Below are 19328 nucleotides of genomic sequence, written 5' to 3'. Positions count from 1 at the left end.
GGCTTAACCTACCGCCAAATAAAACCAGATGATAACATTAAATAACGGCCTTATTACAAGTAAGATCAGCTTGAAATCCAAAAACAAAATGTCTCCTGGTATCTCGTTCATAATACAAAAAAAAGTAAACGTGTGTAAAGTGTAAACTTGAAATTTAAAAAAAAAATTGTTTTAGACAAAATGTTTTTTTTTTTTGTACACTGTATCAAGTTAACTGTTAGATAATTTATATTTGTTTTGTAAAGATATACTGTTATTGATAAAAGTTGACTGGTATTAGTTCTGGCTACTTAATAAGAGATGGCGATGTTGATATGTCTAAAATATTAAATAGTTTGAACTTATCTCCATAGATGGCGTTGCTTTAAATGACAATACGCTTATGTGTAAATCAGCGAGCATGCTTTATACTTAAATTTATTTTGCAGCTGTAGTGTGTGACTGTGACTTGGTGGTAAAGGTGTTAAGTATTTTTGGTTATGTTATAAAAAGATTGGCCTAAAGTGATGAATATAGAGGTAAATATCACAATAGTATTTTTGATGCCAGTGAGAATATATATTATTACTTACCGAATGGGTAATTATGACTTTCTTGGTTGCTAATAAGTTAGAAATCGTGCAGACATATGAGACAGTCAAGTCTGCGTTCGCCATTTTGCTATGGATGAAGGAACGAAAACGAATAGGGACATCATTGTTTGGCGGGATTTTTAAGATTTCAAGAGAGGTGTCTACCATTTGGCAACTGGTAAAACTTGTAGGAACAAAGAATAAATAGATTATAGTACAAAGTTATTATATAAGCAGCTACAATATTACTATTTTCATTTAGGTACCTTTTAAGCTTGAGTTTTTGATGTTTATATTATTTTGTAAGTAGGTAATAGAAAACTTTAATACTACCTGGGTCAGTTGAGGGCTATATTTGTTTGTCCCGTATTAGTAGGTACGTAGGTAGGTATGAATAATTTATATTGTCATAGGTTATTAAAATCATAAAGTTTTGGAGTAGGTAGGTAGGTACTCTTCTTAACTACTTATGAAGTACCTATACACAATTTATGTTTTCAGAGTATCAACAGAAGCACAAAATGGAGAAAGTTGAAGTCGACCTGAAACTTTTTGTAACTTGTCGTTTGTGCTTAGAAGATAAGGGAATTTATCAAATAATTCCTAACATCCAACATCAGATTAAGTATTCCTACGGTATCGACGTAAGTATTCTACTATTATTAACCTCTGAACTAAAAGAGGAGTATTTGTTAGAAGTAGGTTGCTGGCACTAATTATCGGCTATGTCAACCAACGCTTGTAAATAGCTTTGGCTTTTCTGCAATAACGTTTTGACAATTTCCTCTTTTATCGGCATTTTGCACCTTGATAAGTAGGTAGGTACCTATCTGCCGCCTATAACGCTGGTATCGACATACCTTTTGTACAGGTGAATTCAGTAAAAATTCGAAAATAAACACTTTACCAAGAATTCCCTAAATAAAATAACCTAAGTACCTACATTACTTCTGTAAGTGAAAATTTTTGTAAGAAAACTGTTCATGTACTACCTAACTTTTTCTTGGCAAAATTTTATCGAAATCGGTTTACTAGTTTTTATTTGAATCAGAAAATACAATACATACCTACCTATTCGTAACATATTCAATATAAGATTTTGCGCGGAGCTTTGCTTCCGTATATCCAGAATAAACGTAGCTTTTGTCATTCTTGAAGGACTATTTCTTTTCGTCAAAACCAGTCCAGTAGTTTTTGTTTATTCGTTACAAACAATAATCCAAAACACAATTTTTTTAATTATAATATCAGTCAGTCAGTAGGAGATGATTTTTATCGTCAACAAGCTTTTGCGCGAGGCTTCGCTCCCGTCGGTATTTCTGACCTGTATTTCTGTTATTAAAAAATAATACTTAAGTATTTGCTCATACGGTCCATATTTTTTTGTAATGTTGGGATGGCCTTTGGCCGTTATTATTACACATCGATTTTCTTTATATCAGCTGATAAAATACTATTTAGATGGCTGATTTTAGGATCTAGAAGTCATAAAAGGCTGTTATTTCATTTTTAAGTTTATAAATATTATCGCTAAAGTTAAAATTTGCAAAAATGTTTATCTTCCTTTTATACATTTTCCCAATATACCTACATAGCTCGGTCGATATCTATTGAGATTTATCAATAATTCAGATTCCTAACCTCGTTCTCGCGATTAATCATAAAAAAAATTAAAATGTATAAATAGGTATGCTTTTTAAATGATGGAAGAGAGAAGAAATCAAAGGATTTCTTTTTTACAGAAATAAATAAAACAAAAAGCTTAGATTTGTTTCACTCGATACAAATACCTACTTATCAACAAAATAATAGCAAACGAGAACAAAGTGTATCCGCGCTCTATTGCGAATCGAATGTTTACTTTTTGAGATATAGGTACGCACAAATGTGACGATTATGCACTCTTGTGCATATATAAGAGCAAATTTTCGCATAAAAACCACACCTATTATTATAATTGTTAAATTTTCTCGAAAGGCCGATATTAGGTGCCTCCACCCTATAAAGTTAAAAACAAACAATCAGATTTACTTTCGCGTTTATTATTATAACTACGTACCCGTGACCTCGTTCACATTAGATATTTTATATGGAAAAGTAATTATCCCATGGGAATGCTATATTTCCCCGCGGTATAAAGTACCTCTTTTCCCAGGTCTAAAACCATCTCTATACTTACTCTACTTTACCATACATAGGTACATAATTTTATCCAAATCGGTTCAGCAGTTTAGGCGTGAAATCGTAAAATATAGACAGAGTTACTAAGTACCTAGGTATACCTGCCTACCTATATGTATAACGGTACCTAGTCAGAAGTAAGATTGCTATTCAATTAAATTCTTTATTGTGTTAATTGAATTGTTGCACGTTCTTAATCATTGTTGGTTTCCAGTGGCGTAACTACAGGGTGGCAAGTCGGCAAAATGCCACGGGCCCCCAGCCGGAAGGGGCCCCCGTTCAGAGGAGAATCCCAACTCCCAACATTTCTTATTTATCATACATGTTTAGTAAGCCACGCGTGTTGGTATTACTGCGATGTTCGGGGAATTCCCGCTGTAAGTTTCGGTCAACCGCGCTTATAAAAACGAGATGGCCCAATTGAAGTATGGACGACTGCCCTGCAGGCTTACTCTCGACTCGCAATGCCAATATACAATCATTGCAAAATCTTACAAACTATAGACGCGGCTTCTAAAGCACTTCAGTCTAAAGCCATCGATCTTTCAAATGCTTCAAACCGTTTGCAAGTCTGTCTAGAACAACTTGAAAAGTATCGACATGAATTTGAAGATTTAAAAACGGAAGCAAATAATATTGCAGTGAAATGGTCTATAAACCCTAAATTTACAAAAACTCGTCAGAGAAAAGTGAAACGTCATTTTGATGAAATTTTTGAGGATAAACGTCTCCAAGATCCTGAAAGCTTGTTTAAAGTGAACGTATTCTATCGTATATTAGACATAATCATTAGTCAATTGAGATTGCGTTTTCTTGGAATGAATGAAATTGTTTCCAATTTCAATGTCTTGCAACCTGCCACTTTGCAAAACTGCCACTTTGGACGATACTGATTTATTGGAAAAGGCTTTAGCATTTGTCCATCTATATAAAGAAGATATATCCATCTCGTTTTCCAAGGAAATACTCAGTTTTCGATCCTCTTTTATACACGAAATAGAAACATCATCTTTTATAAGAGAACTTGCTGACTTATAAATAATCAAAAATCATTTTATATCTTCATCCTTTCCTGAAGTATGCACTGCATTTCTATTATTTCTCACCATTCCTGTGACTACGGCTAGTGCCGAGCGATCGTTTTCAAAATTGAAATTGATAAAAACTTATTTAAGAAATTCTATGGGACAAGACAGGTTAAGCAACTTGGCTATTCTGTCTATTGAAAATTCTATGGCCCGATATTTGAACTTTGATGATGTCATTACCACCTTTGCTGAACAGAAAGTTCGAAGAAAGGAATTTTAATAATTAACATACTTATATGTTGGTTTTTTGTGCTTTGCTTTAGTGTACTTTTTTTTTTCAAATCATTTTGACTACTCTATGTGCCCATATCAATTAGATGCTGACTGTACTTCAAAATAGGTACCTACTTTCAATTTAAAGTGAATTATTATAAAATCAAATACCTAAGTATAATTATAAAGTTTGTATGTACCTACTTAACGTAGTGATTTATTATTGTACTCTTACAAGTAAAAGTGTATAAATAAGTATTATAAAATAAAAAATATTATTATTATTGTTGGTTCAGCTTCTTTAAACTGGGAGGAGGGGCCCATCCGATGAATTTGCCACGGGCCACGAATGGTATAGTTACGCCACTGTTGGTTTCGCCAACTGCTCTGCCATCCATGCTGGCAGAGGTTGTATTCGAAATTCCTTTTTGGTTAAAATCGCACTCTTTCGTTGTCGTAGAGAGCGGACAAGTAGACACTGTTTCGGAATGTGAATGTGACAATCAACGTTTGGTGAAAAGTGAATAAAATACATAATAGTCGTTAATACCTACTACCTAATCTTGAATGATCCGCATCGCTCGTAATCTAAAATTCTCATCACGTCGCTTGGCCGGAGATTTATTGTAATTTCAACTACTAAGTAGCTATTTGATTAACCCGTTACAAATGTGTATTCAGTTTCTATTAAAAATATATACAAAAAAAATTTTTTTCATTCAATACATAAAGTCTCACTAGTTCAACGATTGAACTGACCAGTTGAACTAGTAGGAACTAGCCGAATAAACGAACAGATGAGTACTTACATACATACATATGTTCACGTCTATATCCCTTGTGGGGTAGACAGAGCCAACAGTCCTGAAAGGACCGAATGGCCACGTTCAGCTATTTGGCTTAATGATAGAATTGAGATTCAAATAGTGACAGGTTGCTAGCCCATCGCCTAAAAAAGAATCCCAAGGGAGATGAGTACTTGTCCTGTTTAATTACAATCAACGAGTCCCACCTTATATCATTGAACAGAGCACCGCATTGTCGGCGTCGCAGGTTTCCTAAGAACTAACTAGGTGCCTAAGAAGGCACCTTATTATGTTATTATCCTGTCCACTCCTAAGTTCTGTTTTAATTTCAGGTTGCTCCGTTTGATGGCCTACCTCAGCTGATATGTAAAAAATGTGAATCAAAATTGACTGAATATTTTACAGTCAAGACGGCTTATGTGGCGAAACAACAACTTCTGATCAACAGTGTACAAAATAAAAATGTAAAATCTGTAAGTAACTAAGTATGTACCTAGTTACCTAATTACAAGTTTTATTTTTATTTTCTCTTTTTTTATTATAAATGATATTTTGAATACATATGTACATATCGTCACGTCTATATCCTTTGTATAGGCGACTAAGGGATAGGCTTACAAACGTGGGATTATTTTTTTTAGGCGATGGGCTTGCAACCTGTCACTATATGAATCTCAATTCTGTCATTAAGCCAAATAGCTGAACGTGGCCGATCAGTCTTTTCAAGACTGTTGGCTCTGTCTACCCCACAAGGGATAGTTTGAATACTGGTGTAAATTTACGATTAGGTGTAAAGATATATTTTATAAACATTAATATATAATCGGTGAGACATAGATCAGTTAAAAAAATGGTTGAGTACCCTAAACTTACCTACTTATAGATTTCTTTTAGTATTGATTTAAAAAGCAATTTAGGGCCTAAAATACAAACATACCTACATATAATCATGTTTTGTGGGGTCACGTGGAAACACGGCCACATTAAGCTGTTTGGCTTAAGATGGAATTGAGATTTAAATATGATAGGTTGTTAGCCTATCGCAAGAAGAATCCCAAGTTTGTTAGCTTTTCCCTTAGCCGCCTTTTACGACATCCATGGCAAAGACATGGAGTGGTACTATTCTAAAATACCGGGAACCAAACAGCACAAAATACTTAATATAAGCATAGCATAAGGTAACGTCAACAACCAAAACAGACTTATAATAGTACCTACCTACTTAAGATGAAAATGATTTTAAGAATTTCTATTTTACTGGTAATAATTATTATGAATGCCAAAAACTTGCGGGACTATTCACCAAAGACGAAAATTAAAAATCCGACCAACCCTATTTACTTACGACTTATAGTCATGTCTATATCCCTTGCGACGTAGACAGAGGCAACAGCCTTGAAAAGACTGAAAGCCCACGTTCAGCTGTATGGTGTGTTGAGATTCAAATTGAGTTTCAAATAGTGACATTATTTGAATATCAACTTCAATCTCAATTCCATCATAAAGTCAAGGTTGCTAGCCCATCGCCAACAAGAGGAAACTCAAGTTTATAGGCCAACTAAAAGTTATTTTACTAATACTTTTAGTTATGTATTGAAAAGCATTTTTATACATACCTATATTTATTTGAACGTATCTGATTTCAGGATGTTTTGCATAAAATTGCGGCATCGGCTACATTTCAATCCCAAGCGGTTTCAGCAGAGAAACAAGCTGATACTGTGCCGGTGAGTTTTTCTTTATTTTTTTAGGTATTTACTTGTTTAATTCATTTTTGGTCTGTTTCTACTGACTAAACTAAGCGGCTATTTTTATATGACGGGTGATTTTTAAGTTTTGAATTAACAGCCAAAATACATGTAGGTATACAAAACATTGGAATCAATGAAATGGTTGTTGCTGTTACGATATTTTTTTTTTAAGAAAGTAAGTACTTAATGCATATGTTTAACACTGCTAACGTTTCTAAAAGTACATACCTACATATGGTCTATTTGTACTATTTTCTTACACTTTGGTCCTGAATTCCACTAAAAACACATTTTATGTTGTCTTGTAAGTTATAACGTGTCAATAGTGTGAGCTTTATTCACAAAATATTTTACGTAGCTCCCAAAAAATAGTCCAGAGGAGTCTCGAAGTCTTAGTGGCATATTTACAGGACCAAACAAAAGGCTTATTGCCTCATACTAAATAGAGCATATAATAATATATATAGCAGAATTTCCCGGGGTAAGAACATCGCCCCGAGGTAAATGGCAAATTCATCGATTCTAATAATAATATATTGTGTATAAAGGCAAAGATTTTAATGTTTTATTCTTCTTTAAAATATAATGGTAATAAATCACCCATTGACATTGGCAGCGCTTTTAAAATCTATGAAATTGGGCGAAAATGTACCTACACTGACAGCATTATTCATAATCATCTATGTGTTTGCAGGTCGAAAACGTAGACTCAAGAACAACGAATGAATGGGAAGAAGAAAAACCAAGGACTTCCAAATCGTCAGCAAAGACAAAAAGAATTGACTCTACATCTTCTGCTCCATCAGAAAGGGATAACAGTGATGGGGCAAAAGTAAAACCTTTAATAATTAAGAAGAAAAAGTACGATAATAAACGTCAATGGAATTATAATGATTACAATATATATTTTTCTTGTAGAATTTGCAACAAGTCATATGTAAAAAGAAATTTTTTATTGAAACATTATTCAAATATTCACTCTGAACAATTTAAGAAATATAAATCTATTTTGAATTCATTGTGCTCTGTTAGAATGGAAAAATTTGATAAAAAACCTAATTTTACTGGTGTAAACAATACTGTTGTTTTAAGTAAAGAAAAGGTAATAACGCATGAAAGAAATAGTAAATATTATATATTGTATACTTTAAAGGGTAAAAATGTAATCTCAAATGGTATCCAGGCAAAATCTGACATAAATGGATTATCTGACTCTTCAGATGATGCAGAATATTCCGTATCAAGGAAGAAAACTAAGAAAAGACGCCGTTTACTTTCTAGCGATACAGTAGTTATAGAAAAAAAAGATGATAATGAAAAAAGTACGTCCTCTGATGATGAAGATCACTTAAACTCCCGGTCACACAAGGGCAAGAAAGATGAAGTTATTACTGAATGCATTAACTTAGATTCGGAGTCTGAAGCTGAAACTATTTCGGCGAATAATGTAACTGATAACTTTTTTTACGAGGAAAATGAAAATAAATTGATCCGTAATGTAATAGATGTTTGCCACGGTAAATATATTAGACATATGACATTGGAAAAAAACAAAAGGCCAAACTATGCTAATATTGAATCTCAACTCATGCATAAAGTATTAAATTTGGGACGAAAGATAATCAACAGACAAGGTTTAAATTGTACAGGTTTGCTAAGATTTTTAGAATATAGAAATCTGGAAGTAATATGGTCACCAAAAACGTGTCATTCTTTAAGTGGTCCTCCTCTTAGAATAAGTATGACTACTTTGAGATCGGATCATCAGAAACCCGAAGACAATGATTTAGGGTGGACGGATGTTCCCGTAACTCATAACATTTTAAGTGATGAAAAATCGATATCATCTAACGAACCAATCAGAGATCTGGGAAACATTTTACAATTTAGCAATGATCGGGATGACATTGTGTCAAGAAAAAATAATTCCAATGACAATGGTACTCATCTAGGAACATATAATATTAAAGCTTCACACGATACCTTGGGTATTATTTCCCATGACCAAACTGCTTCTCGGCATACACTTTCTGATCAAGCTTGTCTCTACAAGTATGAAGATACAAGTTCAAGTGGTAAACTTCTCAATAAAAATCCAGTGGCAAATCCAAAACAACTGCCTAAAAAAGTGATTAACTATGAAATCAAATCAAATAAAAGTGTTTCAGACAGTGATTTGACAAAACAACTTTTAACTGAAATGAAGGATAATGAATCTTTGCTGTTCACTGACCTAAATAATGCTGAAGCCGATAACGATTTAACTGGTATGCCAATAATTACTTCTACGACATCATTAGCTTTAGACTATAATCAATTTGCGAATGAAGGCTTAGGTAGCTCTATATTCTTGAATGATGAAGCCACTAATTTAAATAAGAAACCTTCTTCATCTATACCAAGAATAAAAGTTAAACCTGTATCAGAATTAATGCCTGAGAATGCATCAATACCAAATAGTCTACTACTAAATCAAAATAATATAAACAATTTTGAAGAACGTTTGCCGAATATGGTTAATATTATTCCACATATGGCATATCAAAATTCTCAGAATGTAGCAATAATTCCAACTCCTGATCCAGTTGTAAACAACACGTTACCAGAACAGAAAAATAATTCTGAGAGCATTATACTACATACTGTTGAATTACCAAACACCAAGACTGATTCCCCGTTTAAATATGTGAAAACTTTATTGGGTATTCATAACATACATTTATTAGGTATTCCTAACATTCATTTGTTGGAATACATGGGCAAAAATGAATTTCACTGTCTGATAAAATTTAAGGTACTATTTAAGCAAGAAGCTGTAAAACCTATTATTTTGTGCTTGTCATTACATTGTAATACAAACAGATTTTATATAGGTATTAAAGATAGTAACGATATAGAAATAGATATGCAAAAAATTTCTGCCAACTGGCAGTGGGAGATAATAAAAATATTTCAAGGTGATGTAGGTAACAAAATTCATCAAAGTGCATTTAGAATGGGCCCAGAGGTACACAACAACACTACAAAATTTATATTTCTTATCAAATGTATTCAAATGAAAAAAATAGATTAAAAGCTCAGGTTGCACAGTGTAAAGAAAACTATCACAAATGTCTGTTAACTTGTCTTTTTGGTAGATAATACTTACTGATTGTCTACAAAGACTTAAGAATTTAGGTATATTATTTGTAAATTTATGCTCATCAAACTGTGACATCAAATCTCTTTGTAATCAAGGCTAATAAATTTAGGATTCTTTTTAGAGTACCTATTTTCTTAAAAAATATTCATTCTTTGGGCTAGCAACCTGTCATCATCCAGTTGAACGTGGTCTTTCAGTCTTTTGAAACTGTTCGCCTTGTCTACCGCGTACGGTAGAATAACGTAATATATGTATGTAAGTATTTAAATATCTTTAACAATAAAGAGATAATGCAAGTACAACGCTATCAATTTCTGGATACAAGTGTATGGAGTAGGTATACGAAAACAATTTACAAGTATATATCAATTAATCGTACTTTTTATTGTTTGAAATATGTGTAAATATTTTTTTACCTCTTGTTAACTTGTACTGTGGCTGGCAAATTGTGAAGAACTTTGAATGTAGCGTTTTATTTGTATAACTTTAATATAATTATAGATAGGGTGCAGCCCGGTAATGAGCCTTTGTTACATTTTATTATCATGTTAAGAGATTAAGTTTTTAATGTATGTCCGAAAAAAATATACTTGGATAAAACCCTATGTATGGTATTTTTAGTATTGACTAAAATTGTTAACTTTTCAGTTATTATAGGAATATTGTCTATTTAAATATAGTATGTTTCAGAAACACAATTTTGTTTTAAATAATTTATTAATTTACAATGTACATCAACCTAAAGTCCATATTGTTTCTACGTCCGCTAAGACTGCTTCTGGAGGCGAATGCTTGTGGAACATAAAATAGCCTTGTATTTGGGCTGGACTGACCTCCTTCTTGCTTTGAAGAACGCTGCAATAATTTCAATATTATAAGTAATGTGAAGCCCTTGCGTTCGCTTGGCTCGTCTTGGTTTTAATGGTCATTTATATATCTGATACATATAAGTAGACCATATGGTTCCTGGCACTTCAGAATACACATTCTTAAAATAAAAAAAATAAATCAATCTCTTGCCATGGGTGTCGTATCAAGGCGACTAAGGGGATAGACACATTCATCTAGTGCAGTTTTTACTATGATATGATATGGGTTAAGTTCCTCAAGGTTGAGGAGGGCAAAGGGAATCGCTGTGTAAAAATCTGACTTACCCAATAGTCAAGTTAATTGTGGTTAGAGGCAAGTCCCAGGTTCCTCCAGAGAAGCAATTGAGTTAGTGATCCAAAAACTTGACCTCAAACCAGTTGGCACGAACGACAATGCTGGTACGGTTAACCGTATATTAATTTAGCCTGCATAGAATCCTCTTATGGCGTGGTAATAAAGGCTAGTTTGCTTTAAATTTGAGTAATTAGATATGCGGTTGACTGTACAATACCCGATGCTCTGGATTCTTGTTCAGCTTACGATGGAAAATGATTTTTTTTTCTCAGATGTGACCTGACCTATGTCTGGACGTTTATTGATCGAATGCATCAAGGATATTATTACAATATCATTATCTTCTTTATTCGATTAAGTACAGTCAATGATAAACAAGTACCCAGAGCCGAAAATTCAATAAAAAATATCAGATACTACCTACTATAAACAAGTAGTAAATAGTACCAGTGAATAAATAAATATATACGGGACAGATTTCACTGATTGAGTTAGCCTCGAAGTAAGTTCTTTGAGAGTTGTGTTACGAGATACTAACTCAACGATACTATATTTTATAATAAATACATATATAGATAAACATCCAAGACCCAGGTCAATCAGAAAAAGTTCTTTTCTCATCATGCCCTGGCCGGGATTCGAACCCGGGACCTCCGATGTCACAGACAAGCGTATTACCGCTGCGACACAGAGGTCGTCAAATTCTTCAATTCAATTAATCGTCAATTAATGCACTATAAGTAGATCTGTATATTACTTAATTATTTTTTGACTGTACATTTCATACCCTCGGTAAAACGTTGTTTGATTACAAAGTAGAGTAAGATTAAATTTACCTTCTAGCAAATGTTCTAGCATGATCTGCTGCTTTTTCTCCTTTGTAAAATCTTAAGAACATGAGTTCTATTTGTTCTTGATCACAATATCCCACATATTCCTTCATGTCAACACGTCCTGGGCGAATCAATGCTGGATCTAACCTATGTATTAAAAACAAATTTAACAAGGTTGTTTCCACAAGTATTTGCGTATGTATTTTTAGCTTTTATAAAATATATTTCATTATTTAATATCTACCACTTAACCGTGATATAATTTTGTGGAGAAATTAAATAATAAAACTAATCTACTAATCTGGGTATCATCATTGACCAGACTCTCTCGTGGATTCCCTATATTAATGATATCAGCCGTAAAATGTATCTATGTGTCGTTACATTCACTTCGTCGAATGCAAAAATTTTTACCCGTCGTCACTAAAGCTGTGCTTGTCCAGTCGCTTCTCTTTCCTCTTCTAGATTATTCAGATGTTGCTTGTTTGAACATTACTGGGGAATTGCTTGACAAGTTAGAGCGTTTACAAAACCAGGGCATTCGCTTTGTTTTCGGTCTTCGCAAGTTCGATCATGTTTCAGAGTTTCTTTGCCAATTAAATTGGCTCCCAATTCGCCTTAGACGTAATGTTCACACACTATCTCTCTTGTTTAATGTCCTTTTTAATCCTTCATTTCCCCACTATCTTCATGAAAATTTCTCGTTCCGTGAGACGGATAGTCGTTTGCGGTCTCATAACAATCCCAAATTACTTATTCCTCCTTATTCCTCTCGAACTTATGGCTTATCTTTTAGTGTACGTTCTGCTCAACTTTGGAATGATCTTCCCCAAGATACGAGATCTGCCCTTAACCTTAGTTCTTTTAAAACACTAATCAAAAGACTGTATTCTGATGCATCTAACATTTGAGTGTACTTATATTTATGTAAGTTTATATATATTTTATTTATGTATATTTATCATTAATTAGTTTGTAATTAACGCATCCTCAATGCTTTTAATCTGCGCTGCCTTTTGATTATGAATTTTCCTTTTTATTTTGGTTGACTGGAAGAAATCCCGATTGGGATAAGTCCGCCATTGTACATATTCTTCTATATCCAATGACTGTTTTATTTTTGTTATATTTATTTTTATGTGCAATAAAGAGTTACAAACAAACAAACAAACAAAACTCAATTTTCTAAGGCTGTTATCACAGAAATTAGATTTAATATTATACGAATTTCTACATATACATACCTATTGTCGTGTTCTACTACTGAGATTAAACATTCTTAATGGCTTCATAGTCCATCACCTCTTCAAGAAGCTTTTCATACATAAACAAATATATATAAAATGGCGCCTGTTTCAAAAGACCATAACCAACGTCTAATCTACCTTAGATTAGACGTAGGTTATGGTCTTTTTTCAATAAAAATTACCTACCTTTCTAAATAATTTGTGGTCATGAAAACAATTCGTGCCTCTGTAGATGCTACACCGTCTAAGCAATTTAAGAGTCCGCTAAAAGTGACCCTGTTGAGGCCCTCGAAAGCAGCCTTTTGTTTGGCGGTATCCTCTCTTGAAACGAATGCCGCGTCTATGTCCTCCAATAATATAATGGATTGCTGAGGTGCAACACTGAAACAAAAACAAAGGTTTTTCATACCTTCTCCGTGACATGTCGATGTTCTTCCTTATAAAAACAGTCCCTTGAAACGACACCAATTCTTGAATTCATGGGGTAATTTTAAGAAAAATCTTTTACCGGAGTTTTTTTATTCATTAAATATATATTACCAATCCAATTATGCATGTGATCTCTCAATTCTGGCATAATTTCATAGAAATTAGAAAATAAAAACCGAAACTTTAGGCGACTCTTGGACTTGACTTTGTTTAATGGAATTATACAGTACAGATTTTACATTCATATCTTGTTTTCAGTTGAGCCAGGAATATTTATCAAAAAGTAATATTGAAATGAATGATTGCCTGAGAAGATGATTCAGCCTGTCATCTGTTAGACCCCTTTCTGATAGGTTGAGAACGCATATGTTGTACTCTAATTCACCTGCTAACGCCATTATGTAAGACGACTTGCCGCAGCCCGGAGGACCATACAGTAAATAGCCTGAAAATAAAGAAACATAATACATTATAACAAAAAGCTATTTCTTCTTATACTCCTAGTAATATAGTAACAAAACTTATGTCAGAAAACAGACCCAGTCTGACATTTCTCTCTTCACTTTGTATTGACCTCAGATATAATAACATTATTGGCTTAAATATCACCTTTAATGTAAGGAACCAATTCTAGTTCAAATATAAAATGTAAAAAAAACCTAATGATGAAAAAAAATTATCAATACATTAAGCAAAATAAAGTATACTCTACCTCTTCTATAAGGTATTCCCCTGTCAGTGTACCATTGAGGACTATTGATGAAATCTAGACAGTCCGCTAATATGCGTTCTCCCACACCAGCACGTAGCACCACACTCTTCAAAGGCCGGCGTTTTCGAGGGTGTCCAAATGGTCGCCACTCAGACCCCATTGCTGTGTACATTACTGTCATACCTTCATGTTGCTTCAAAGCCATAGTTCGTGCTAAAAATGTAAATATAGCAGTTTTACAATTTCAATAAATAGTTGTTATAGAGAAAGAATCCAAGAATAATATACACTTCACTATCACTACATAGTATAAAATAAAGCCGCTATTTTAGTCTGTTTGTCTGTATGCTTCAATCTTTAAAATTACGCAACGGATTATGTGTGTCAGAATGGCGGGTGTACCTCACGGATTTTAATATTTGTTTTGGATTAAAAACGTACTTGATGTGTACCTCAGTGTACCTCTCCTAAAAATCTGTGTACCTCCTTCCATGTAAAGATTTTAAATAAAATAGGTACACCCGCCATCCTGACGTCAGGACCGCGGGTGTACTTCTAGTTAGCATATGTAGGTAAGTAAATTGTATATGTAGATTTGGTACCTACCTACATATGCTAACTAGAAGTACACCCGCGGTCCCGACGTCAGGATGGCGGGTGTACCTATTTTATTTAAAATCTTTACATAGAAGGAGGTACACAGATTTTTAGGAGAGGTACACTGAGGTACACATCAAGTACGTTTTTAATCCACAACAGATATTAAAATCCGTGAGGTACACCCACCATTCTGACACACATAACGGATTTTGATGCGGTTTTTTGTAACAGGTAGAGTGATTCAAGAGGAAGGTTTTTATGTATAATTTTTTCCGAATTTTGCACCCGTGCGAAGCCGGGGCGGGTCGCTAGTTATATATAAAAGCGGAAAACACTCACTCATTGATCACGAAATCTCAAAAAATATTGAGCCATAGTTACCACTATGGCTCAATATTTTTATAACCAGTAATTACGATTATAACCAGGAGACGTCTGCTAAGAAAGTAGTTTTGGAAATTCCCGCTGGAACGGGAGATAGTGGGATTTTTCGTTTTACGCGTTAAGTGGTTCTTCTCATAGGGCTAGCAAACTGTCACAATTTGAAGCTCAATGATGAACATTTAGCTGTACTACAGCTGAACATATCCTATCAGTCTCTTCAAGATTATTGCCTCTAGACGTAATTATATGCCACATATGTATGTAAATGATAATTTGGAGAAAATAAGAGCCAATTCATTATAGTAAAAAAAAAATTGTTAGTGTTGACTGTATCTTTTTTCAAGTCTGTATATGTACAAAATAAAATATATGGTTGAATTGATAACCTCATCCTTTTTTAAAGTTGTAATTTATACAACATTTTTTAATTTATAAAAGTAAATTAAAGAACTAGAATTTCAAGTTCATAATCGTTTTCCTTTCTCTTTTGGGCAATGGGCTAGCAACCTGTTACATTCCTTTAACTTGCAGAAAAAAGCAAGGACTTTGAATCTTCTATTTCTGCCCTATAAGGGATAAAGAAATAAATATGTTGTTGGTACTTAGGAAACTGAGTATTAAAACTATCAGTGTGCTTACCTTCTTCCAATATATCATAGTAGAGTTGTTTGTTTCGGCCAAAAGAAGTTAAAGTAACAGTTTCCCAAGGGATCCCCATGTGCAAGTCCAGTGTATGCTGCTCGCGGGTGCGATCCACTTTGATCCAATGTCCTCCATATCTGAAATTTGAAATCAATTTATTTTAAAATAATTGTTATAGGTACATAAGAGATAATAAGTCCTCATTTATTAAATTGATGAATGAAACCTGTAGATTATGTGTACAAGTTTTTTTTTAAATTTCTTTATACCTACGTTATTTGAATTTTTGACATGGTATTGACATAATTTGTACAGAATGTACCTATATATCTACCACACTATTTGACATAATATTTGATTAGGTATGTGATATTGAAATCATTAATTTAATATTTACAATAAATTTATGTAGACAATGTGCATTCCTCTATGATTTAAAAGATGTCAATTCATAAATTGATATCAAGTAAAATTTGGTGTGGTTTGTTCTGCTGCTTCTTCTACACATGCGCTTTGGAAGCAGATATAATTAGACTTCAGTTATGTTGACTTGAATAAGTGATTCCTTGTTTCAATTTTGAAAATAAATCTATTCTATTAATACATAAATACCATCATGCCTGTTTCCCATTGGGTAGGCAAAGATATTTTCCACTTGCTTCTTTTCATGCATATTTGATGACTATGGGTACTGCTAACATTTCCTTTTTTAAGACATCCGAAATTTGGTGCTTTAAAGTTTGACAAGGTTTACAGTCAGCTCTGTCTTATAATTTTTTTGTCAATCTATGGACAGATTGTAATTCAGATACTTTATTTTTTTCTGTCATAACCAACTATTATTCCCATACCAGTCAGTCAGGCATTTTTTGATACCCTCTTGCTACTCACAAATGATTGTAATGCCCCATTAATTTTTAACTTTATGATCTGTTGAATTTTGTTTATAAATTTATAAAATAATTTTAGGCAACACCTTTCAAATAAGTTATAGGTATTATGGTCACCTTAGTTATATAATTACAAATAATTTATGTTGCACAGAGTTTCCACTAAGTAAATTATTGTAATTTATAAACAATCTAGGTCTTCAATCTGCACTAAAATGTTTTTCCTTAACTAAGTTTTATGGCAAACTCTTATAACTTACCTGAAAAAATGCTGTCCTACACTAGGTATAAAATCATATTTGGTTTTTATTTGTCCAGTATCCTTTTGCAAGAATGAAGTTTCTACGCTAAGGTGCTGTGTTTGTTTAGCTCCCTTCTGGGTTATCCATTGTAGTAACCATTGATACGATTTGTCTCGACAAGGAACTTCAAGTGTTATCATACAATGTCTTCTAAATAAGAGTATAGAAGTTTGAAACCCTTTGCGTAATATTGCTGCCCCGGCGCCTAACCCGAATAAACCAAATCCTGCTCCAAAGTATGGATTTTGTGATAGTGATTCTATATATTCAACTATAGTCATTTTGTGTTATAGTTTTGTAATTAAATGAAGATAAGAAAATATTGAAAATTTGCCGAAAATCACACTGTATCATTCATTACAACCAATGATTACAACAACCATCCCATTTTTTGACATTTGACAGTCAGATGATGCGTATTAGGAATGTGAAAAAAAATCGATTATGGAAAAATCGATTATAAATCGATTTTTTTAAGTAAAAATCGATTTTTATACGTGTTTTTTTTTTAAATTAATATTCGATTAAAAATCGATTTTTATAATCATACAATAAATGCACTCCGACATTACGTTTTTGTCTTCTGGCTTGGAGCCCGGAACGCGAACTGCCAAAGAATACTATCATAGCTCCATAATATTACATTAACGCCATCTGTGCATTCTTTCTTTGCTCTTAAAACAGTTTAGATGATTAATTTAATCAAACATTCTCTAGATGGAATTAGTCGATGAATAGTATTTTACCGACATTCGGTTGATATTTTATTCATTATTCGTTGCTGAAACTTCATTTTTCAAACTTGATTGTTAAAAACTTTAATTTGTGTTGATTATATAAGAACTAACTTAACTGTTTCTGTTGTTTGTTTTTAATGAATAAATCTATTGATATAATAAAATCGATTATTTTCTTAAGAAAAATCGATTATTTGTGAATCGATTTTTCATACTTAAAAAATAAATCGATTATAAAAATATCGATTTTTTATCAGCAATGTCACATCCCTAATGCGTATCGTTCATTTTTTGTCATAATTAAGTCGAGCTGAGATCAACTACCAAGCTGCCTAATCACCAGTATTTAATTACGACAAATAAAAAAAATACAACTTTCGTTACAGGACCAATTAAGTATATTTTTACCTAACCCTAAATTTATAATCCTCTTTCTCATCTACCGCGTATTTTAAAAAGTGGTTCCCGGCACCTATATAAAAAAAAGAATAAGACCACTCCATCTCGTTCCCATGGATGTTGTAAAAGGTGACTAAGGAATAGGTTTAGAAACTTGGGATTCTTTTAGGCGATGGGCTAGCAATCTGTCACTATTTGAATCTCAATTCAATCATCAAACCAAAAAGTTGAACGTAGTCTTTTCAAGACTGTTGGCTCTGTCTACCCGGCAAGGGATATAGACGTGACTATATGTATGTATGTATGTGTCGCCACATAAAGTCGACTCCGGTCTTTGTTCTTGAAAAGACCTCAGAGGTGCCTCAAAGAGTAGGAGATGGTTGGGTATGTGCCCCTGTACCAGGATAACAGATGCTGCACAGGGGCTTTGAGAATAGAACCGTGAATACAAAATTTCTAAATCGTAGAAAAAAATATGGAACTGGATTAAAGCTTTTTTTATGAAAAAAGAATATTAAAACGGATATGTATTTATTTACCTAATTGCGGCCTTTACAGAACAGACAATGCCTTATTACCTACCTAAATTTTAATTCAACTCAACGTATGTAACCCTTCAGATGTTTTCAGTTTGTTGGCTCTAGCTGCTGTCTGCCTCGGAGTGCCCCGTAAAACATGACATAGGTAGATACCTATGTGTAATATGCAGAAGTAATGGTATCACTTAAAGGAAAACTGGGTTGTCCGTCAGATTTTTGAAAATAAATACCTGTTGGGTGTTGACTCCCGTTGACCGTTGACTGAAAGAATCAAGTTGAAATAATCAAGAAACTTTATACAAAGTATGATAAGGCAAAATGCTTAAGCTTAAATTTCTGCCAAAAAGAAGAGTCTATGTAAAAATAATAATCACTATCACAGAAATATAAGAGTAAGTAAGTATATAGGTATTTGTGGTATTTTTTCTGGTGTGGTACCCTCGCGCGTCGGTGCGCAATAAAAAGTTTATGAAATGCGTGTGTGATGTGTGATCGTGCGGGTCACGCGACCCCTATCGTATGGTGGTGCGACCACGGTTCTTTAGATTTGTAATTGATGTTTAGTTCTCTAGTCTACGGGATTATTAAACTCTAGTGCGCATAAATAAGTTGAAATGAAAAGAAGAATTGTAAAAAACCGCCTTAATCTGACAATGAATTCTCTTTTTTGAGATTTTGGGAAAGAAATGAACTTCTT

The 19328-nt window shown here is 33.3% G+C and overlaps 2 protein-coding genes across 2 annotated transcripts; one reads left to right on the top strand and one right to left on the bottom strand.

The window, feature by feature from the left end:
* Positions 1-415: 415 nt before the first annotated feature.
* LOC106138706 (uncharacterized) lies at positions 416-10451 on the top strand. Its single transcript, XM_013339951.2, has 5 exons — positions 416-518; positions 1074-1216; positions 5193-5333; positions 6507-6587; positions 7306-10451. The coding sequence occupies exons 2-5, from the start codon at positions 1094-1096 to the stop codon at positions 9682-9684; spliced, it is 2724 nt and encodes a 907-aa protein (XP_013195405.2). The 5' UTR covers positions 416-518; positions 1074-1093; the 3' UTR covers positions 9685-10451.
* Positions 9883-17336, bottom strand: LOC106138708 (mitochondrial chaperone BCS1). Its single transcript, XM_060953836.1, has 7 exons — positions 16915-17336; positions 15762-15901; positions 14139-14351; positions 13733-13871; positions 13184-13378; positions 11754-11897; positions 9883-10608 (listed from the first exon to the last, which is right to left on the bottom strand). The coding sequence occupies exons 1-7, from the start codon at positions 17235-17237 to the stop codon at positions 10488-10490; spliced, it is 1275 nt and encodes a 424-aa protein (XP_060809819.1). The 5' UTR covers positions 17238-17336; the 3' UTR covers positions 9883-10487.
* Between the last annotated feature and the right edge of the window lie 1992 nt (positions 17337-19328).

The sequence above is a fragment of the Amyelois transitella genome, chromosome 4 (genome assembly GCF_032362555.1).
Source record: "Amyelois transitella isolate CPQ chromosome 4, ilAmyTran1.1, whole genome shotgun sequence".
Lineage (NCBI taxonomy): Eukaryota > Metazoa > Arthropoda > Insecta > Lepidoptera > Pyralidae > Amyelois > Amyelois transitella.
This window is presented reverse-complemented; position numbering and strand designations above follow the sequence as displayed.